The following is a 24,744-nucleotide window of genomic DNA, read 5'->3' on the forward strand; positions in this document are numbered from 1 at the left end:
AAGAAATGCAAATTTTAACAACTTTGAGATGTCACTCTCTCAGATGGCTAAAATAATAGAAAAATAAAAGAAGGAAAGTCACAAATGAATGTTGGAGGGGATGTGGAAAAATTAGGAAACAAATATTATTGGTGGAACTGTGAACTGATCCAATCATTTTGGAGAGCAATCTGACCTTAATGTCCTAAGAGTTATAAAACCGTACACTCTTGATCTAGTAATAGCACTGTTAGATCTCTTTCTCAAGGTAGTCAGGAAAAAAATGAAAATAACCTATATGTTCTAAAATTTATAGCAGCTCTTTTTGTTTGGGGAAAAAACTAGAAATCAAGGGGATGCTTGTCACTTGGGGAGTGGCTAAAGAAGTTGTGATATATGATTCTGATGGAATACTATTGTGGTGTAAGAAATGCTGAGCAGATTGGTTTTTTTAGGAAAGCATGGAAAGACTTGAATGAAATAATGAAAAGTGAAATGAGTGGATCCAAGAGAACATTGTGTACAGTAATAGCAATATTGTTTGACTAAGTTATTTTGAGTATTGTAATTATTGAAACCTACTAGGAAGGAACTATCAAGGAAGATGATATCTACTTCCAAATAAAGAACTGATAACTAGAAGTTTGTATAGTGTGTGTGCGTATCTATGATGGCCTTCTCTAATGTGGGATTAGAAGGGAGGGATCCAGATCGAAACTAAAATGAAACCTATATATATATATATTTTAAAGGAATGGAAGAAACTATTATAAGTAATAACAAAATAGAAGATGAGAAACATTGGTACCTATATGAATTAAAAACTATCATGTAAGCTAGAAACTGATTGTCATATGGGTCAGAACTCTGAATTTGAAACAAGGTACTAATTCAGCAGAATTGATAAAGACAATGGTTGTCTAGTTTACCATGGTGATTAATAAGTCCTCTAAGTTCAGTATGATTGATTTAATATTACAACAAATGATTGTTTCCTAGTGATAATAATGATTGGTTTATACTCAGTGTAGTGCATATAAGCTAGGAGCCTCAGCCAGGATTCATTTGGAGAGATTCAGAGTGCAGAGAAGACAGGTAGGAGCTCAAGCTCTCAGAACCAAGGAGAAAGAGAGAGGCCTTTAAGAAAGCTAAAGGTAAGAAGACAAGACTTTGAAAGAGATAATAAAGGATTTGGATTTTTAACTGCTGTCTACTCGTGTAGTGATTACTAAACTGAAACGAAGGCTGCTGCTCTCAAAGACTCCCAAGAAACCAAACTAGAGAACTTTACATTTTGGTGCCCAATATGGGGCGCCAAAATGTAATGTTCTTTTGATTTGGTTCTCCTTGGGAGTCTCTGGAGCAGCCTTCCTTTCAGTTCAGTAATCACCACAAGAACAGCCAGGGGTTAAAGTCCAAATCCTTTATTATCTCTTTGCCTGATGCTGGGCAGCTTTCTGGAGAGCTTTTCAGTCTGACCTTGGTCTTAGTGGGGAAAGTGCAGGAGGCAAGGTCTGCCACCAGGAGCTTGACTTGAAGGGGAAATGAATTTCTATCTCTTTGGCTTCGAGAGCTTCTAGTGCACTTGTTTTCTCTGTCTCTGTGAATCTCTCCAAGTGAATCCTGACTGAGGCTCCTAGCTTATATGCTCTACACTGAGTATAAACCAATCATTATATCACTAGGAAACCATTATTTGTTGTAAGATTAAATCAATCATACTGAACCATGCTAAACTAGGTAACCTTTGTCTCTATCAATTCCACTGACTTAGCATCCTGTAAGAATCCTTTGTTTCAAGTTCAGAGTTCTGGACCATAACACTGATAGTACTGATACATACAGTAGCAGGATAAGGGAGTCTATTAGGTACAGCATGTGATTTCGGAAGGGCCACAAAATGCTTTTCTTGGCTCAAAAAGCAAAACTTTCCCCGGCATTTTGGGAGAGAAAAGTGAAGTTCATCAAATAGTTTGCTAGAATCAGCAACATTAAAAACACTGACAAGTTCCCCTATTTCTCTCTCTTGGTCATCAAACTTTTCTTGGAGGCAAGAGTTTTGGTTTTTAGCTTTATACTTAAGTCTAGTATTTGATAGGAAGCAAAATGGTTGAGTAAATGAGCAGTACTGCTTATTTCAAGAAATTAGACTTCCTAGGGATATTGCAATATTGCCAAACTACCTAGAAATCATGATGTGAATAGGTGCTACATAAGAGTAATATTTTATTTTGCAAATGTTTTCTTTTTGTTGCTATTGGGGGGGGGGAAAGGCTCCCCCCCCCAATTTAGCCTTGTTAAGATTTTGCTCGTTTAATTATTATATTAGTTATTAAACATATCTATGAACTGCCCATTTTTCCAGTCTATTCTTGATTATTGCCCCATAGGCTTTCATTGGCATTTAGATCTGTTTGGCTTCCAGACTATAAGAAGCATGTTTAGTTCCACAATTTTGATAAATGTTTACCTTTCATGACATGGGGCATAGTGCAAGGCCATGTAGAAGTAACTAGGCCATTTTGGTAATTTTGGGACACTTTTAAGCCCCACCTATTTCTTTTATGATGCCTGAAATTGATTAAATACCTATTTGAAGTAAAATATCAATATGAATGAGTTTCAATTAAACAATAATCATCGTTGGTAAACTAGTATAGATAACTGGGTTATTAAATAGCTTCTCTATTTTTAAATGGTTCCATGTTTTGGTATGGAAAGGAAATGAAGAGAGAAAGAAGGTTTTGGACTGATCTTGGGAGAATTATTTCTGAAATTACTATTCTCATCTTTAGTGATAATTGTGCCTAATCAAATAAGATTGTTTTAAGTTAAAGTATCCCAAGATTACATATAATTAGCCTATAAAGAGGTACTTAAATATAAGCAGAGGTGGCAAAATGTCTTAACAGAAAAAAAAAATGACTTCAAAATTGGGAATACCCAAGGTGAATGCTTCTTTGCCCCTTAGTGACTGTGTGGTCCTAGACGGGTCATTTAATCTTTCAATGCCCCCAAAAGCTTTCTAAGACTATATAAATAAGTTGTAGGGAAGGTTGCCTCTTTATCAGACAAGGAAGTTTCTTATACTGATGAAATTACCCAATTAGTCAGGAAAAAAAGGAGTTATAGATATGAAACTGTACTATAATGCTGCTGGAGCAGTGATCTCATGTAGGTGGGAATTGTTCTCTTATTCCAAGTTCAGCATTGATGATCCACCTTTTTTGTCTTCTGATAGTGTGGTGACAAGAGTGATGGAGCACAGTGTCCATCAATTATCTCCTTTCATCTGTGTTTAGCCTGTCCTTTTTTTTAATCATACGTGTATTTAATGACATCATTTGCACTCTTATATATCCAGTATTTATTAAGCTTATTTTTATATAAATAATAAATATATATTATAATTATTATATTATGCTAATATGATATATATCACATTGTATATATTATATATCAATATACAAACAAATAATAAATATATAAGTAAAAATTGTTTATTTGTTTTTTAATTTAGTTCAACAAATTATTCTTAGTGAAGGAATGAAAAAGCACTTATTAAGCATTTACCATTTGCAAAGTACTGTGCTTAAGTGTTAGTGATACAAGTAGAAAAAAAGTAAGACTTATCTATTTTAATGTAGCCAACACATATGAGAGGTTTCATTTGCCAATTAGATGGAAAAACCTTAAGGCATTAGCACATGTTGGTGCATTTCCTTTAATGTTATTTGCATATCTTCAGTTGTGTTCAATTCTTTACATCTCCATTTGGGGTTTTCTTGGCAAAGATATGGTAGTGGTTTGCCATTTCCTTCTCCAGCTCCTTTTACAGATGAGGAAACTGAGGCAAACATTTATGTAAACTTGCCCAAGATTAGACTGCTGGTAAGGATTTGAAACCAGATTTAAACTCAAGAAGAGATAAATTTTCTTAACTCCCAGTCTGGCACTCTGTCCTCTACACCTATTAGCTATTCCATTAATTGCACTGCTGAGATTTTATCCATTTCTGGTGGTGAGGCATTTGGCAATTCTTAGGGTTTTGGTGGCAAGACTTTTTTGGATCTTCAGTTGCTGAGATCAGGGGTTTTGACCCCTGCAAAAGCAGTTGTCAAGTCACGGGATTCCTGTCAACTGAGGGTCCTAGCGTGCCAGGCGTAAGGCTGGAATGTTTGGAATCTCTGCAAAGAGAGGATTCCAGCTTAACTCCTTTATAATGAGAGATTCAACTGGAGTGGCCTGTGGGTGGAGTCCCAAATTGGCTCAGATCCGAGTGAGGCTGGGACAGGCCCTGATCTTCTATTGGAATTCAAAGGGACCAGGATTTGTGAATCAAAAAAGGTCCTAGCTTCTTGGATTGATAATGCATCTACTAGGAGGGGTTGGGAATCAGAAAGAAAGAAATCAGTTCTTAAAGGGACCATATTGGCATCAAAAGGAAGATCCAAAATCAGGATATGCTTAATATTATTTCTTTCCTCATTGCTTCTTATTCAAATGATAACCAATTGAAAACTGACCATTTAAATCAAAAGAAAATTACTTCAGAAACTTTCTTGGTGACTAATATTGTTTATTACTAAACAAACTTTTCTCTAAAAACAGCATTATTAGACCTTTATCTAGTTTAAGTGAAATCCTCAGTATGACATTTAACTGAATTCCTTAGGCAGATTTTGCAGTGCTTTAAGCATTTAAAACTTCTTTATCTTAAAAGATAGATTTTTTCATTTATTTTGATATAGAGATTTTCCCTTGAAGAATACTCTTTGAGGGGAACACTCTTTTAAGTGATGATTATTTTTTAAAAGTGTTTGGGAGAGACAGCATAGTACAATGGATAGAAAAAGAAACAAGTCTACTGATGTGCTTATTGGCTGTGTGACCTAGTAAGAGTGACTTAAATCTCCAGTTCCTGACTTTAAGTTGCAGATCTATATTGGTAGAGAAAATTTGCTTAGAGGAGACTTCCTGTACTTTATCATGTGCAGGCTAAAGAAAGTAAGGCACTGTGAAGATAAAAGACCAAAAAATAGTGGCCTGAAATAGAATTTTAAAGGATAAAAATTATTATGTAATTTTTTTAAAAAAAGTTATTTTTCCCTTTATCCCAGATTTTTAACTATAACTTTCTGGAGGAAGATTCTGGGAAGATGCCAGAGTAAGGCAGGAAAGTGATCTGGCTTTCCCAACCTCCTCTTCCCCCCAATTCTTTAAAATAAGTTTTCAAGGTGAACTTAAGAATTGCAGAAATAATTTTAAGTCAAGTAAAGTGCCTAAGATAGTTTGGAAGGACATAAGGAAGTACCTGACCTTCCCATATGGTGATGTGACCTAATTAAAGTACAGATAACTCTGCAGATGGTACCAAATCAATATAAACACTGGAGTCTACTGTATAGGCAGCAGCCTCAGATACATAAACTTAATTTCCACATTGTGAGGGAGGAGTGTGGCTGGTCAGTGGAAGATTGCAGGGCTCTCTGCTAAACATGGGGCCCAAGTGAACTGACTAGACATGGTCTTTGGCTGTGGGTGAGGTGGAGCTAGTACACATAGGTAAGTGTGATCACAAGAGGGCCTGTTATCTATGGTCCTTCTCAGGAAAACAAGATATTTGGTTTTGGTTCAGGGCAAAGAGATGCACTGAACCTTGCAGCCTTAGAAGGGATTGCAAGGAAAGAGTTTTGGGAATGACAGCATTGCTGAGGGCCCTGGTCGAGGTTCAAAGGCAGAGGAGGTTCTTGAGGTCAGGTACCTAGACAGCTCAGAAAGAACAACAGCACCAAAAAATCTGAAACCTGAAACATTATCCCAGACACCTTGAAATGAGAATCCAACTCTAACATAAGGTTAACGGCATCTGTCTGTCTGGTCTACCTATATATCTTTTTTAAAATTTATATTTTTATTTATACTATATTATTTGTATTATATTTATATGTATATCATATATAAAATAATATATTATTATAGTTATTTATTTATAACACCTAGTAAGCCACTTTAAAAAAAGAAATAAGTAAAAGAGAACATGATTGTAGATCACTACTATTATGAAAGAGACTGGATTCAAACTCAAGACATTGAAGTTAAAATAGCTTCTATTTCAAAGAAATGTCAAAGGTTTTAAGCAAAAATTTTCTTAAAAGAGCTTTAAAAAGACTTTAAAAATAAGATTGAGGAATAATTAAGGGGGAAAAAAAGAGAAATGCAAGAAAATATGAAAAAACAAGTCAATTGGGAAAGAAATCCAAAAACTTAATGCTAGAAAACAACTCCTTAAAAAGTTAGAATTGAGCAAGGGGAAGGCTGATGACTTCCTAAGATACCAAGAAATAATAAAACCAAATCAAAAGAGAAAAAAATGGAAGAAAATTTAAAACATTGATTGTAAAAAATGGACCTGGAAAACAAATGGAGGGAGAAGTAATGTAAGCATTTTTGTATAAGCTCAAGGTTATGATTTTTAAAGTCTTGGTTGTATTTCAAGAAATTATTAAGGAAAATTTCCTTGAACTTTTGGAACTAGAGGGTAAACTAGAAATTTAAAAAATCCACAGATTTTTTTTTTCCTGAAAGGAGATCCCAAGATGAAAATTTACCAAATTTTGAAGCTCCCAGCTCAGAGAAAATACTACAACTAAGAACAATGTAAATGTGACAGGATAATGCAAAATTTATCAGCTTCTACATTTAAAGACTGAAGGGTATAGAACAGAGGAGCTGGGTTTTCAATCAAGAATAACTTATCCTACAAAGCTAAATACAATCCTGCATGGGAGGGAGAGGGTAGAGGGGAGATACTTAATGAAATCAAGGACTTTGAGGTATTAATAAGGAAAAGACCAGAACTGAATGGAAATTTTAACTTACAAGTATCAAGAGAAACAAGGTAAATAAGACAGACCAGTTATTCTGGTAATATTCTAGTTATTCTAATAATAAAATCAAACTGTTTAAATCTTATATGGGAAAATGTATCTATAACTTATATCAGCTATTATTATATTAGCTATTATATTATATTAGCTATTTCTTCCCCTTCCCTCTTTCCAGTTCTTTTCCACAGAAAAGCAGCTGTATAAATATTTTTACTCATACCCTCCCCATCCCCTTTTTTAACTGTTTTTGATATTTAAACCTATAGTTTATTAACTTTAGGGATATAGTTCCAAATTGCCAGAATGGTAGGACTAGTTCACAGCTCTCTCAATAGTATATTAACCTACCTGTTTTCCCATGGTTCCTCCAACATTTGTTATTTTTCCTTTGTCTTGTTAGCTAATTTGATAGGTGTGAGGTAACACTTCAGGGTTTCAATTTGCAATTTTTGTGATTATTAGTGATTTAGAGCATTTTAAAAAAAATTCTGAGGCATTTGGGGGTTAAGTGACTTGCCCAGGGTCACACAGCTAGGAGGTGTTAAATGCCTGAGACCAAATTTGAATTCCTGACTTCAGGGCTAGTGCTCTATTCACTGTGCCACCCAGTTGTCCCTAGAGCATTTTTTTTAAAGGCTTGATGGCTTGGGTGTTTTTTTTTTTTGGTTTGGTTTGGTTTTGTTTGTTGAGGCAATTGGGATTAAGTGACTTGGCCCAGGGTCACGCATGTGCCTTGGATATTTTAATCTGAAAATTGATTTTGATGAATTGAAAATGTCTTTTATTTTTTAAATTTTATTTAGTACCCTATATCTTAGAAATGAAATACAGATTTAGAAAATTTTGCCTCAAATATTTGCCCAGTTGCCTCCTTCTAATTTTAAATGTGTTGATTTTATTTGTACACATTTTTAAATTTTTACGGAATAAGAATTATCCCATTTTATCTCCTAACTCTTGCTATTTGTTTTTTGGTCAGAAACTTTCCCCCCATCTTTAGATCCAACAGGTGGTTTCTTTTGTGCTACTTTAATTTTTTTTATGTTATTCTTTCTCTTAGTATACCATATAAATTATTGGTCTATACCCAGTTTATGCCAGATTATCATCCAGTTTTCCCCAGCAGTTTTTGGTAGTGTGCTTTTGCCCTGATAGCTCAAATTTGGGGGCTTATCAAACCTTAGGCTTCATTAATTTCTGTATATTGAGTGTATAAAAATACAAGTTTTTTATTCAATACCAAAAGGTTTTGACAATTACAGTTATATAGTTTGAAATTTGGTATAGATAAGCTTCTTTCTACTTTTTTTCCTTCAATTTCCTTTATATTCTTTACCTTTTGTTAGATTTTTTTATTATATTCTAGCTTTGTAATCCTTTTGTGATTTCGTTGATTTAAGACTAAATAACTAAATTAATTTAGATAGATTTGACATTTTCATCATATTAGCTTGACCTCCCTATTAGCAGTTCATATTTCACTAGTTATTTAGGTATGTATTTATTTGTATGAAGAGTCTTTTGGGATCATGTTTATTTGAATTGTTAGTGGTAGACTAAAGTATTTTATACTATCTGGAGTTATTTTAAATAAAATTTCTCTTTCTACCTCTTCCTGCTGGATTTTTTGGTAAGATACACAAATACTAATGATTTTTATGGGTTTGTTTTCAAATGAACACTTTGCTGAAGCTGCTAATTGTTTTGGTTTTTTTGTTAATTCCTTAAAGTTCTCTAGGTAAGCCATCTTGTTATCTACAAAAAATGATAAGTGTTTCCTATTTGCCAGTGCTTATTCAATTTATTTTTATTTATTGCTATAGCTAGCATTCCTAACACTGTATTAAATAGTATGTGGGGAGCAAAGACCCTAACCCAAAATGACTACTTGGAGATCTCTCAAAGTAAAGGTAGAAAGGTTTTATTAGCATCTCGGGAGAAGGGGACAATCCTTAACTCTGGGATGTCCATAAGGAGGAGGCTGATTTCACAGGAGGAGAGCTCAGTTAAATAAGCAAGCACTACCCAACCCCTCCCAAACATCCCCTTATGCAAAGCTTTTAGTCTAGATTGGCTCTTGCCATTACTTTTCCCTTATATGTTGGGTGAGATGCCAATGGGTTGACTAGAAATGAAGTAACTATACAAAAAGTTTCATTTCAGGGCAGCTAGATGGCGCAGGGGATAGAGCACTAGCTCTGAAATCAAAAGGGCAAGTTTAATTTCTTCAAGGTCACATGATTTCTAGGAAATCAAAATTGAGCCCTAAAGCTTCACATACTTTAGCAAATAGTTTCTGAGAAATCACATTACTTGCCCCACACAATAGTAATGGTGATAAAATAATTATAAATTCTTTGAATTGAATTACCATCTCTATGCTATGATAATCCTTATCTATATGCTCTCCCAGTCCCTTCTCTGGCCTCTAGTCTTGTAATCTCTTTGACACTTCAAACTAGCTACCCAGTAGACTTCTTAAACTCAGCATTTCCAAAACTGAACTCATATTTCCCTTAAACCCTCTCTCTACCTTTTAACATCTGTATTCCTATTAAGGACAATATTATCCTCCCAGTTTCCCTGGCTCCAATTTGCAGATATCATCCTCATCTTATTCTTTCTCATACCTACCCTCTCCATCCCATGTTATCATGGCTTCTGGATTTTACTTTGCAACTTTTCTTGAATATGCCTCACTTCTTTGTTCTGATACTTTTGCCATTTTGATTCAGGCTCTCATCACCCATGTCTGCCAGCCCCCAAAGTGCAGAACAATCAACTCCTGTGGTTTCCTGTTTCCTACAGAAACAAATAAAAAAATTTCAGTTTTTAATTTTCAATTTCAAATTTTTTCCCTCCTGCTTTTCACCCATCCATTGATAAAGCATGACATAATACCACTTATAACATAATAATTGGCCCATGTTGTGAAAGAAAAATAGTGACAGGAGATTTGCTTCAGTCCTTCAGAGTTCTTCATAATTAGCACCCCCTCTAGTTTTCTTGTACCTTACTCCTTGCCATAACTATTTGATTCAGTATCATAGGCCTTTTGGCTGTTGCATGAACAAGACATTCTTTCATCTCCAGGCTTTTTCCTTTGACTGTCCCCCATATCTAAAACCACTCTCCCTCCTAATCTACATTCAACTCTATTATAAAATCCCACCTTCTATAGAAAATCTTATCTTGTCCTTAATTCCTAGTGCCTGCCTTTTAATTTTTTTCATTTTTAATCTGTCTATAGTTTGTTTATACATATCTGCTTGTTGTCTTCCTCTTGTAATTGTAAGCTCCTTTAAGGGTAGAGACAATTTTTTTTTTTTTTAATCTCCATTTCATAGTATACTGCTTGGTGTACAGATAGTGATGACTCTTGGTTTTAGATAAATAATACTTATTAATATAAGGAAAGCTTTTTTATTCCCTGTGCTTTTTACCAGTAGGTTAGGTATTGATTGAGTCTTCTCAAAAGCCTTTTCTGCATCTGTTGATAAAGTCATTTGATTTTTGTTGTTTTTGTTACTAATGTGATGCTTATAATTTTCATAATATTAAACCAACCCTGTATTCCTGGTGTAAATCAAGCCTGGTCATTTTGTGAAATCTTTATAAATACATTATTCTAGTCTTGCTAATATATTTTTTGACTTTCTTAGGTATGAATATCAAGATTTCCTTTTCTGTTACAAGAATTTGGTAGGACTTTTTCCTTCCAAGTTTTCAAATGTCTTGTAGTATTACAATAATCATTTCTTAATATTTGCAAAATTTTCTTGTAAAGTTATCAAGGTGCTGTGATTTTAGTTTTAGATGTTCAATTTCTTTTAAATTGGGGTTAAGTACTCTATTTTCTATTTTCTAAATCTGGGCAATTTACATTTTTATAAATATCCATCCATTTAATTTAGCTTGTCAGTTTTATTGTCATAGAATTTGGCAAAATAACTCTTTGATAATTTTTAAAATTTCTTCATTCATTGTGAATTCTCTCTTCATTTTAGCTTATTGGGCTTTTAAAAAAACAGCTCCTAATTCTTATTCCCTAATCAAATAATATTTATTTGTTGTTGGGTTTTGTTTTTAGCTTTTGATTTTCAGGATTTCTTTTTTGGTGTTTAATTAGGAATTTTTAATTTTTGTCTTTCTAGGGTTTGTTTTTTTTTAATGGTTTTTGTTGTTGTTGTTGTTGTTAAATTCCCATTTTGTCCATCTGCTCTTTTCTCCTTTATTCTCTTATTTTCCATGCTTCTTTATTCTGATCTATTAGATAAAAGAATAATAGGGTTCTTTAATCCAAAGAAATAAAATATGTAGAATTTTAATACTTTTTCTTGATAACTCAGGATATCTTAAATGAAAATATTGCCCATTTTGTTGATTCATACCAATGACCTTTCAAAAGCAAGATGTTAAATCAAAAAACAATTATTTGCATAGCTTTCATTAGTAGAGAAATACTAAGGAATAAAAAAATTTTCTCTTTCTTAGCAGCATGATTCTGTTTCATGAGACTTAAATTTTAATTCTTGACTTTGATACCATGTGACTCTGGTCCCCTAATCTTTCTATGCCTCAGTTTCTTTACAGAATTCTTTGCTTTTTTCACAATTTATAAAAAAAAAAAAAAAAAGCAAGAAGGAACACATTTTTATTTGTAAATCTTGAGGTGCTTCGTAAATTTGAACTGTGATGATTTAGATTTTCTTTAAAGAAAGAACGATGAAGGCTAAATCAACACAAGTGTTTTGCTTTTTTTCCTGTGGTTTTTTTTTTTTCCCTTTTGGGGTTTTTGCCTTTTGTTCTGATTTTTCTCCTAATATGATTCATAAGGAAAAATTTTTTTTTAATTCTCTAAAACAGCACAATACATTTTTACTTTTCTTTAAGTTAAATTTCTATTATATATCCTCATGTATTTCACAAACAGCTGTGCAAACTTAACTCTTAAAAGCAGCAAAGTATTTTATTGTGAACTTTGATTAATGCTATTCTGATAATAAATGATGTATATTGGATTATTATTCTTGTTTAACAAGATAACTATTAGGTGATGAGTTATTTGGCTATGACAACATAGAAGAATTTAAAGTGTCCCTCAGTTCTGTGTAACTCCTATATAATTCCTTGGGATACTGTAGTATCAAAGGACTGAGAATCAGTTTTTAGACTAATATATAAAAATATTCATTTCATATTTATTAATGTGAGCTCTTAACTACATAGTATATACCCCAAAGAATGAAGCAAATATGCTTCATATATATCATATCTTTGTTGATATTAACATTATAAATAAAATAGCAGTTCACATTCAGTGGTTAAAGTAATATTCAAAAATTAAATTAGAGAAAGAAATAAGAATACAGTATTTATTTATAGTTTGAATCTAACTTATTTAAACAAATTGATATTAAAAATAATAAAAAGAAATGGGTGAAATTTAAGATACTGGTTTAAAATGAGGGATTCGAAAGATCCCAGAAATAGTAGCTGGTATTTCATTTGCTTTTTAAGTTTTTCCAAGAATAAACAAGAAAACAAATTTGTAAAATTTTACGTGAGACCCAGTTAAAGCCAGACTATACTGGGGCCCTTTATAGATAAAACTGAAAGACAGCAAGTAGACACAAAATGACATGATTTTCCAATGCACCATATTTGAAATCTGATATCTTATTAAAGCTATATGTTTTATAAGGAAGATTTATGAAGTTAAAAGTTCAGAAAAGTGCCTCGCCCTAATCGAATGAAGTACTGGGATAAAAAAATCCATGATGGAAAACAGTGGAATCAAAAGTGCTTTTAAAATTTTCTTTCAAATAAGGATGAATCAAAAAAAGAAAGAAAGAAAGAAAGAAAAAAGAAATTAAAAATGGTACAGGACAATAATATTATTCCCCAAAGATAACAATGAAGACATTGTCCATATATAATCAATGCTGAGAAAATAGCAGATAAATAAGACACAATCTGCCACAATGATTTTAAATTCTAGTAAAGAGCTTATATACTATTCACCTGTGAATGGTGTGTTTTTCCCCTATTTGATATTGTGTGGGTGATGGTAAAGATATTAAGAGAACTCACCGGGGTGGTTGAAACTGAGTTTTAAAAATAAGAAAATTGTACTCCCAAGAGCATAATTTCTAAGATCTGAGCCCGATTTGCAACTTACTTTTAGTCTGTCACTCCAAAATTTTGTCACTGCCAGTGGCATAGCTTTAGAATTTGTTAAAAATATTTTTTCAACTTGCTTTGCTTGTAACTTTATATAATAGCAGTAGATTGTTTCTTTAGTTGATATGATAGAAATATATCATTTCTGTGTATCGTGATAAGAGGATCATGTTAGTAATGAAAAACAGCTATTTGTTTTACCTATTCCATAATTGTGGATAGAAACATATGATAGTATATGTAAGAGTACTTTAGCTATACAATTTTACAAAAATAAGAGCTGCTGTTATAAAATAAAACTTTTTTTTTCCCCCCGAGGCAATTGGATAAGGCCAGTTTTTTAATAGCTAACTGCTAACCAGAGGAGGGCAATACAACCTTCCTTTAAACTGAGCCAGTTCCAGTGTCAGGTTTGAGTAGTCAAGAGCAATAAGAGTCCTTTAGAGTAAAGAATAATTTATATTGAAGTTGTTATGACTAAGGACTCTTGCACAGTACTGGTGATCTAATATAGTAATAAGAAAATTCGTGACATATTAGAAATCACCTTTTTTATGTTTTATGCCATTTTTTGATGGACAAAGTGACTGTCAGAACTGGTTTTAATTTGTAAGTACTTACAGCTTGCATTAAAGCTATTTTCATTGTTATTACAGTGGGTTTTGTTTTTACCATTTATGAAATTTTGTTTTGATTGGGGAGGGGTGCGTGCGTGCATGTGTGTGTGTGTGTGTGGTTGTTGTGGTTGTTGTTTTTCAGATACTATTCCTTATTTTGATATTAAGAAGTGTTTAAATTGTGTTTAGCTTCCTATATGCCAGGTATGCCAAGTGGAATGACTCCATATCCTCCTGGACACCCTCCCAATCCCAGGTAATAAAAGATCAATATTTTGGTTGGTGCTATTTGAAATTCTACTGTCATTTCAATTTTGTTAAATAATTACTAGTTAACATGTGCTAATTAAGTTAGTAATGGTTTTATATAGACCTAAATCTAATTGATCAACTTAAACAAATTGTTGCATATTACCTAAATTTAATTAAAATGGAGCTTTTTCTCTCCCTGGAGAAATGCTGTATTTCTTGAAGGAAAACAAAGAAGGGGGGTAGTGATTGTTGTTGTTGTTTTAATACTTAGAAGAGATTTAGCTTGTCTTCCTATTAATAATGAATGGCAATACTGAACATTTTTTAAAAATTCTATGGAAGCAATTCTGTATTGATTTTTAAAAGCTATTACAAATTCTTATGATCCTTGCTGGTGGTTCACATGCAACATTCTTAGGGACTTACCTTGAATTGATATTCATTGTGTTATCTAAATATACAATGGATTCCAACTCATATTTGCATCTGATATCATTTAAGTCTAGATCTGTTGAACAAAGGAATCCTCAATCCTATCTTATTCTTTCCACTTTGTCCAAATTGCTGGACATCCCATTAGGTTTACTGACATCTGATTTTTTGATCCCATGGATAATCCATCTTTTTGTTCATTATCCTTACTTCTTGGTCCATCTTGCATTTTTTCCCCTCCGCGTTATAATTTTTTTCCATAGAAGTCATAGGATTTAGAGCTGAAAGAGACTAAGATCATCTACTTCAACTCACTTTTTGAGGAGGAGAAAGATGAGACCCAAAGAGGTTAAGCAAATTGCTTATGGTCACACACATAAGAAAGTAGCAGAGTAAGATTTAAGCCCAGATTTACTTACAAATCTAGTACTTTTTCTTATATAGCATACTATGTGATCATTTCCTGTCATCTCTATTTTCTGTAGGTTATCTCATATCACATAGCCCTCAGACAGATTTTGCACATTGTACTTACATTACTTAAAATGTAATTACATTACATTACAGTTACTATTGCTAAGGTATCATGGATAAGTAAAATTTACAAATGATGCCAAGAATGAAGTTTGAGGATAAGTCTTTTCTTATATTAAGCCTTTACCAAAGATCAATTTGCATCTGATTCTGAACTTTTCCCACTAATAGATAGCAAAATCATGATTTGATAGTCCATAAGCAAAAAAAGTCAACATTTAAAATTTGATGTTGAAACATCTTAATCTTTATTTTCCGATGTCCTCTTCTCAGTAGAAGTTTATGAAGGTCTTTGAGAAGGTTGTAGTCCTCTGAAGAGTTTCCTCAATCCTTGTTATTTCTCAGCATTATTACTCACCTCTTCCTCAAAGGAAAGTAAAAGAGTATCTACTTGCTAAGGCAAATTCCTGCTAACTAGGTCTTTGATCCTATTTTTCCTCTAAGACCTTGTTTTGTTGCTCCCTTTTTAAACACAGCTTGCTTTTTCCCTTTTTAGTATGTGTGCCTTTCTTTCCCTTTCCCAAACCATGGTCACCTCAATCCTAAAATTAGATAAATTAATCTTTGTTCCATCTTGATAACATGCCATTTCTTATTTCTTTTTAATGGCCATATTTATTGAACAGTTGCTCAAATACTTCAACTTGCTCATTCTTTTTGACTAATTGTGTTATATAATTTCTATTCCTAAAGCTAAAACTGAAATTACCTCTTAAAATTCATAGATAATTTCTTAATCAGTGGGCTTGTCTCTTTTCATCTCCTTTAGCCTCCTGTGTAGAAAGTATGCAAAAACTGGTTTTTCCTCCATGACCTGGGGTTGGGTTTCTGCTGATTTCTTGTGTGATCTTGGGCAAATTTATAACTCTCTGAGTCTTGGCTTTTTATAAATTGAGAGGGTTATCCTGCAGGTTCTCTAAAGGCCTTTATATCTCTAATTACTATATTTCTCCATTACATTCTAACTTGACTATTTTGATCAGTAGTCACCATTCACTCAGTCTTCATTGCTTCTTATATCCATTTATAATAAGTCTTGATAATTCTTCCATATGTTTCTTGTATTGGCCTCCTCTTCTGTTCTCATTCCTATCACCAGTAGATTTATCTTTCTGTATTCCCATTTCCATTTCCTTCCTTCTCGTCTTTACATTATCTTCTAGTTCTGCTTTTGATATGCCAAATAAAGTTCAGACTTCTTTTTATACTACTCAAGACATTTTATAATCTAGAACCATGCTACTTTTCCAGCTTTCTGTCATTCTCCCTTCTGTATAAGCATGATTAGACTTGTTTTGCCTGACTCTAAAAGGCAGTAGTAGTACTAGGGGATAGAAGTTAGGGAGAGGGGATTTTAGCATGAAAATTTTAATAACCATGATCCCCTTTAGTCTGGCTACCTTGAGGTAGTGAATATCCATCTCTGAGTGGTTTTCAGATAGATGGTCAATGACCATAGGAAATATGGGTAAAGAGGACATATTTCTGGTGCAGTTATGGCTTAGACTTGATAGATATCTGGTAAGATTTGCTTCTGTGATTTTAAAGACGAGAGTGTTTTTGTTGTTGATTTTAGTTTTTATGGACCAATTTAAAATTTGGCTAATTAGTTGTAGTTTACATCAGCCAAGCATATTTTCCTAGTTAAATAAAGATAGTAGTCTTATTAGGTACTCTGTGATGGTCAAATCATAAAGAAGTTGTCAATAATAGAGTTAACAATGTTATTAAAAATATTTCAAGGCACAGAGAAAGCTTTGGAGATAAAAAACTTTATGGAGAAAGAGTGTGTGTGTGTGTGTGTGTGTGTGTGTGTGTGTGTGTGTGTGTGTGTGTAAATAAAATTATGGGCCTAATGAAAAGACTAAATGTTAAGTACAAACCTACCTAGCTAACTAAGTTCATAAACGGTCTTCATCAGCCCCCATAGCCCTCATTGAAAAAAAAAAGATTGTATTAAGAGGGGGCCCATCTTTTCATCATTACTAAGAACAACTGCTGAGCCACTGTTACCAACAATCAAGTAGGCATAGAAGCTCAGGCTGTAACTCCAGACAGTTATTTCTAGCAAGTCTTCAAATTATTCCAGAGAGGAAATTGTTATGTAGAAGGGCCTTGTCATAATCATCATCTGCCACACATAGGGCAGGCCAGCCAGCTTAGCTGAAAAAGCAAGGCAGCCAGAAAGAAAGGGAGGAGGGACCATGGGCCAGGCCACAGTCTGCCTTGCTTACTGTCTCCCTCAAGATTCTGATGGACAAAAAATTCTGAATTTAATTGCCTTGTAAATAACAATCCACAGCCACCACCCTGGAAAGGAACCCCTGTGAGGTGTAGCCTCTAATGACTTCTGCAGGTATTTCAACTGTAGCTACTGAAGATCAAGAAATGAAAATTTTTGCTTTCAAGAACTTGGCACTATCGTGGGTTCACCATCAGAACCTGATACAATTTTATCCATAGAAATAACATTAAAGAGGCATTTCTTTTTGATTTGAAGCTAAAATCTTCATATGTGTTGTCTTTTCCTTTTATTAGTGGAGAACAAGAATTATGTTAGTTTTCTATTTCTATCTCTAGCACTTAGCATACTCCATTACTATATAGCAAACACTTAATAAATGATTTTGATATTTTCACTTAATCAAGATTCCTAAAAAGTGAAAGTATTGATTTAGATAGCATTTATTTGCTGTTGGCATTGTGGGAGATTAAAAAATAGCAAACAACTCTTTTTCTTTTGTATTGCTTACAATTGAATAGAAAAGTATATGAACTGTTATGTTCAATAGAAGTAGACTTTTCTGTTGTTCCAAAGAAATGACAATTTAAAAATATTTTATCTGTTATTTAAAAAAAAAAAAGAATTCTTAATATTTGGCAATGAAATGAGTTGCCTCATAAAGTAAAGATTTCTCTGGAATTTCTGTATGCAAAATTCTCTCTTAGGGATGCTAGAGAAAGGATTCCTTTGCAAAGGAGATTGATGTAAATTAGTGTGATCAAACATAAGGAGTTCTGTCTGTTGCATGTTGATTTAGAAAAGCATCTATTAATATTGTCTTTGTTCTATTGTGTTATTTATTTTGTCAAATGTTTCCCGTTTATCTTTGTACACTATTAGAGAGTATTGCCTTCTTTATAGGATTGAAACTTCTGCTTTAGATTTTCTCTGTCATTCTTTCCCACAGTAAGAATGAATGTATCTATCCATAGGCAATCTGTTAATTTTGTGCCGAGTGCTAAACTAAATGCTGGGGCTACAAAGGAAAGAGAAAAAAAAATCCTTAAAGGAGGGAGGTGACATACAAGTAAAGGTGTTTGTAAGACACCTTTAATTATATGGTAATTTTAATTAATTTATGATAATTTTAGCAAATTTAGTATGATAATGTATGGTAAATTGAATTAATAATAATTATATGGTAATTTTAGAGATTAGACATTAATATATAGAGGAACTAGAAAGACAACCTATAATAGAAGATAGAACCTTAACATTCATTGAGGGGAAAGAGCTGGCATTTTTATAATTATATAAAATGCAAAGTTTAGGAAGACCATTAGCATTTGGAAAGATTAGAAAAGACTTGTTTTAGAATTTGGTGCTGGAACTTTGTCTTGAAGGAAAAAAGGTATTCTTCTGTAAGTCAAAAATATCTAGGCATTGCCATCCTGTGCAAAGCTTAGGAGCATGAGATAATGTACCAAGTGTGAAGAGCAAAAGAAAACTAGTTTTTTGGGGAGTTCAAGATTAGAAACAATATATAATGGGACTAGAATGGTAGGTTGGGATTAGGTATAAAGGGCATTAAAGTCCAGCAGGAATTTATTTTCATTCTAGAAGCATTAGGAATTTATTAATATAAGTCTCTAGAGAGATGACAGTTCAGCTTTGTGGAAAATGGATCAGATTAGAGAAGACCCTGGTATATTCAGGTTAGGAGGCCATTGCAAAATACTAAGCAAGAGATGGTAAGGGCCAGTCAGAACCAAAGTGTAGTGATTATATAAGCAGTAAGAAAGGAATAATAAATTTGGGGTACATTGTGGAAATAGAATTCACAGTTTGTCAATTGATTGGATATGTGGGGTAAAGGAGAGTTAAGATTTGATGCTAACTCAATGGAAAGGTAGGAAGAGGCCAGTTTATGAAGGGTTTTAAAAATCAAACATGATTTTTAAAATTTGATCCTGCAGGCAATAACACCACTTGTATACCAAAAAGAACCTGGACTTTCTTCATTGAGGTTAGGGAGGTAACATGGAGTTGGGAGAGCCTGGAGCCAGGAAAACCAACTCAGCAGGCTTTTTCAGTAGTACTAGCTTGAGGCAATGAGGACAGAACCATTAGAGTGGTAACAGTGTTAGAGATAAAATAGATACATAGACAGAGAAGACTTAAGTGTGACACCTACATTATGAGCCTGTATTTCTCAGAGGATGGTGATCTCTTTAACAGTAAAATGGAAATTAGAAAGAGAGAAGGCTTAAAGGAAAGCTAATAATTAGTTCAGTTTTCGAAATGATGAGATGTCTAATCGGCAGTTGGAGATTCAAGATTGAACCTTGGATGTCAGGAGAGAATTTTAGAACAGATTGAGATTTAGCTTAAAAGTACTTTAGTAGTTTAAAGTAGAACTTTAAAAAATATAGATCTGTATATCTATATATTTATATTTTATACCCCTGAAGCTTATTTGCTGTGTTTGCAAATCAAACCTAATAGGTACATAGCTGAAGCATTCCATTTTATGTGAAAGTAAATCCATAATAGCCAGGGGCCAAACATAATGATTACTTAGATAACTTAGAAATATAACCAGCATGGAATTAATTTTCCTTTTAAAAAAAAAGAAGAAGACTATTAGCATTTTGGTCTCTTTCTGATGAGGAAGGCATTGATGGAGGCACAAATTCTGTTCTGGCTTAATGTCGGAACATTTTGAAGAGTGGAAGAACATTTATAATTACTACATACTCAACCTGCAGCCTCTCAAAATTATTTTCTTTAAAAAAAAAAAAAAGCCACTTTATTGTTGCCTACATCATACTTATTTTTACTTGTTTCACTCCTTTTTCCTTGCCCAATAAACTTTACCTTATAGCAAAGTTGGGTGGGGGGGAGAGTAATTCTGCATAAATTAATAAACTTGTAAGTTTATTCATTATTAAATTCAAACTATTGTTGAAAACAGACCTAGAGTTGCTAAAATGCTATTGTCATAATACTTACTCTTATACTTTTTCTTTTAAAGTGGTTTTCCAGGTTATCCTTACCCACCAGGTGGACAGTACCCTCCAACCACAAGTTCACAATACCCTTCCCAGCCTCCTGTGACCACTGTTGGTAAGTAGCTTTGAGAATATTTATTTTTTTGTTTTCTGTTGTATTCTATAAATGGCAATTTCATGTATGGGTATGTCGTGAATATTTTTTTATTTTTAACTTTTTGGTAGAAAGTTTCAGTGATAAATGATTTTTTAAAAAATAATTTAATTTTTTTCATGTGGATCAGGCACCTAAAGGAAATGTTACAAATGTATAAAAACATATATTTTGTGTTGGGTGTTTTGGAAACAACATTCTGAATTTTTTGGATATGTATTAAGAATATAAGATGGCACTGATTACTACTAGTAAGGAAAATATATTAAGAATAAAAAGTGGTATTGGTTAATGTGGGTGAGTCAGGTAAGAATTACTTAACACTTAACAGTGAAAAATTTTAGTCAACTTATAGAATTTTTATGTGGTGTTTTTAAGAAATACATTTTATAGTCTGATATAATAAAAATTGCTTGCAACATAACTTTTCTTTAATTCAGAATAGTAGTATATAGGTTTCCCTGCCATTGTAATTTGTGAATATGTTAGAACTGGTAAATATATCCGAACCTCTTCTTCTGTGCTCTTTATAACACAAATGTGTTTTAGGCATTAACATTCTATTGACTTAATGTCTTTTTTTCACTTTTAAATATGATCTTGTAACTGGTAGGAATTATAAGGTAAATGTGAATTTAAATTGCATCCTCTACACTGATTCATTGACCTTAGCAATACTTTCATGCTTTTTTAATGGGTTTTTCTTCAATAGGCCTGTAATTTCTCAATGTGAGTACTCCCTATTCCAACATGATCACAATCTTTCTATATTTAAAAGTAGATGGTCTCTTGAGAGTTATGGTGGACAGGTTATTTGTCATCTTGCAGTTAACTTGAAGATGAGTCTCTTTGTACTTAGATGGACTGGTTCTCATACAGCAGATGTACAGTCTATCACTAAACACTTATTTTTGGAGCCTTTCTGATTTATATTTATATTCTGATGAAATAGCCTTTGAGAACCAAGGGTCATTTGTGGCACGATAAGTCAATGAATTTAGGATATTGATCAAGGATGTTGATCTGTCTAATGAAATATGGTACTTGATAATTAGCAAATTGTTGATAATTGCCATTCCTTTTTTTGAGATATCAGTACAGTGTTATACTGTAGCACTTTTCATTTGGGGAAGAAAAATTATCTGTGCAAACCAAAGGGCTGGTGATTGGGTGGTATTTTTAATTTGAATGAAGCAATATTTCAGAAACAGATTAAAGCATTTGAAGCAGGAATTTTATTTTCCAAGAGTAGGAGTTGAGTATTTTAAAGGTTAAAACCAATTGAACCTTTTTGTGAGAGTTGAGTATGGTGGCATATATCTGTAGTCTTTATTACTAGGAAGGCTGAAATGGATGCTTCATTCAGGAGTACTGAGATTAAGTGAGACTAAAGATGATTGGTATCTACACTTAGTGTAACATTAGTCTGGCAAATCCTTCAGGAGCCATTGTTTTATTTTGTAAGTCAAAGCTCTCGTTCCAGTCAGTAATGGGGCCATGGCCACAAATTGCTGCTGTACTTTCAGAATTGATGAGGTAGGGAAAGCCAATCTCACTAACCAAAAAAACCCCACAAAACAAAAACAACCTGTTTTGAAAGCAATTTCGGATGTCTTTTAATGCATTTATTCTTTTCCATTTTTTTTCTGGTATTAATTTCTCTGGTATTTTGTTGGTCTCTATTTTTCTGGAATTTTTGTGCTATGCTGTGCATAGCAAGTAGTTAATTATATCTTAAAACTGATTGAATAAAGAATAGCAGAACTCTGGAAGCATATTTGGAATATTAATCACAAATAGGTGATACATTACTGTATGTGCTTGATGTCACGAAAATAGTCATTGTTAGTGCTTGCTGAAACTCAGCGCAACTTATGGTTGATGGTATATAGATGGAGTCGTTGAAGATGCCATAAGGCAATATCTGTTTTTGAAGGACCTTATCCTGAGGTGTCTGTGGTTGCTGGATCTCTTCTTTTTATTACCTAAATCAAGCTGTTAAGACTACTACAGGGATTGCAGTCTGTTATCTTGAGACAATAATAGAGCTGGCCACGGAAGCAGGCTTTTGGACTCAAATGTTGAAGGTTCATTTCATGATCCTGTCCAGTGAAGTTTTTAAAAAGCCTTCATGGAAAACCAAGTGGTTATTTTTAGCTTTTACATTGCCTGAGCAATAATTTCCCATGAGTTGAATTCATACATTTAGAGAACCAGCTCTTGACTTTGTAGTACAGTAAAAAGTTGGCTGAGCCGTGAATGTGGATGTCTAGTAAGGGAGAGTTATCACGCTTGGTGTGATGAGCCTGACTGGACAGTTGGAATAACACTTTTAATAAATTTGTTTTGTTCTTTAGGGGATGGGGAAACTTATCATCTATGAATAATCTTTTCCCCCAAAAGCCATTGTAAGACCAAGTGTGTTTTAGGACATCATCCTTGCAGGTGACTACCAAAAATGTATTCCACTGGAAGATCAGCCATAAAGGATGTGGAACTTGGATTACTTTCCTTAGATTTTCTATCCAGTGCAGGCATTGTTTACCAGCAAAGGCATCTGAAGGAAGGTAAACTTTTCTTGATACCTGTGGATGAAACGTAAATAAAATTTAAGTTTATGCTTCTCCAGATTATGTAATGTATTTTTTTAAACAATGGGATTCTTTAAAAATAAAAAGAATTGGGAATACAGCTTTGCCAAAATATAGAAGAAAATAAAATTATAAACTTAGCACTACTAGACCACGATCACATTAAAAGGATCTGAGTTCAGGAGAAAACATTAATACTTGTTTGTGTTCTCTTAATAGCAGATGCCAGAAGAAAGCAGAAGCAGGTATGGATTTGTGGTCATTCGTATGTTTTCTGGGCAGAAAAACGGGCACTCAAGAGAAGCTTTGGTCCACAGCTGGGCATTCGAGTGGAGGATGCCAAACTCCACTGGCTAGGAAAGAGTGGCATGATGTGGGATCAATTAATACCCACCTTGATTCATGCACGGCGGCATCTGCCAGATCCTGATGTGCTGGTGATACACCTGGGTGGCAATGATCTGGGAGCAATAAGATTGTTGGATATTATGATCCGAATTAAGAAAGATTTAGGATTTATCAAGCAAATGTTCAAGAACGTCATTATAGTGTGGTCCAACATTGTGCCCCGAAAAGCATGGAACCAAGAAAAACCTCAGAAGGTTATGTATAAATGTATGAAGAGGGTCAATCTAGAAATGAGCAACTTTATGAAGACCATTGGAGGATGCGTTATCAAGCACGACACCCTTATACCAGCATCTCCAGGTTTATTCCATCTAGATGGTGTCCTTTTATCAGAGAGTGGTACCGATGTCTTCAACCTGGATTTGCTTAGTGTTTTGGAAACTCTGATTTAACTGAGGGAATTTTGGGGGTGGGTGGGAGGGGGAGGGAAGAAAGGCTAAAAGGAGCACTTCTGGCCTAGGAACCTGACCCAAAGTAGGAAAATGTTTGGACACCTCAGGAGGAATTCCCACTAAACAAGGGTAACTTTTGCCCTTGGAGAGACTAGTATGCCTACATCATATCTAAAGGGACAGTTTTTTTGGACTGATCTAATTCCCTGAAGGGATAGTGGCCAAAATGGCAGAAAGCATTGATTTCTCCTTTGTTACAGTGGAATGCTGTACCCAAATGGAAAGTTGTGTTTTCTAACAGGACCTGTTTGATATGATTTTTTAAAAATTCCATTTCTTTTCTTTTTGGTGTATGAAGTAATGCTTGTAATTTATTTAAAGAGATACTGTCAAATAGGTTAGGCCTCATATTTTTACATACAGATCTTTTTGGTATGTCCTGAGTTAACAAATAACTGGTGTTGGAAAAACTATTTTAAGTGTCCTGAAACATATGGTGTCTATTTTTTATAATTTCTTTTTGACACTAAAAAACAAAAAAAGTTTGTTTCTCTACCATTTGTTCTCTATTCCAGTTGCATAATTCCCCCCTCCCCTGTTTCTGGCATAACTTTAGTGTACTTTGGGGTTGGGCTTTGTTTTGTTTTGTTATTTACCAGTATAACAATAATGGTATTTAAGCTCTGGCTATAGAGTATTGAGTAGTCACATTTTTTTTTTTTTTTTTTTGGATCAACCCTATACCATTTGTGTCTCCCATAGTGATGTTTTTCATGTGTTTCACACACATTATATATGTAATTTCTCTAGTTAATAGGCCCACAATTTTGGTTTGTTTTTTGAAACTACATTACGCTACTAAAGATTTCTTACATAGTGATCTTGATATCCAGTATTTTGATTTACGCTTTCCAAGGGAAAATTTTAGGGCCCAAATCAAATTTTACTTTCTGACTATATTAAAATCATTTAATTTAGCCACAAGCGTTTAGTGCTGTGCTAACCAAAATCATACTTGTGAAATGGATTGTATATTTTTTAATGTACTATAAAAGGTTTAAACAAAATAAAACTAAT

At 33.5% G+C, this 24,744-nt stretch overlaps 1 protein-coding gene across 1 annotated transcript in view; it reads left to right on the forward strand.

Annotated features, from left to right (window-relative positions):
* The window catches only part of TSG101 (tumor susceptibility 101), an 81,107-nt gene that overhangs the window by 33,970 nt on the left and 22,393 nt on the right, over positions 1–24,744 (forward strand). The window contains exons 6-7 of the mRNA XM_051965455.1: positions 13,859–13,925; positions 20,146–20,237. Of these exons, the coding sequence (XP_051821415.1) occupies positions 13,859–13,925; positions 20,146–20,237 (159 nt within the window). The remainder of the gene's footprint in view (positions 1–13,858; positions 13,926–20,145; positions 20,238–24,744) is intronic.

Source organism: Antechinus flavipes, chromosome 6 (assembly GCF_016432865.1).
Source record: "Antechinus flavipes isolate AdamAnt ecotype Samford, QLD, Australia chromosome 6, AdamAnt_v2, whole genome shotgun sequence".
NCBI classification, from domain to species: Eukaryota; Metazoa; Chordata; class Mammalia; order Dasyuromorphia; family Dasyuridae; genus Antechinus; species Antechinus flavipes.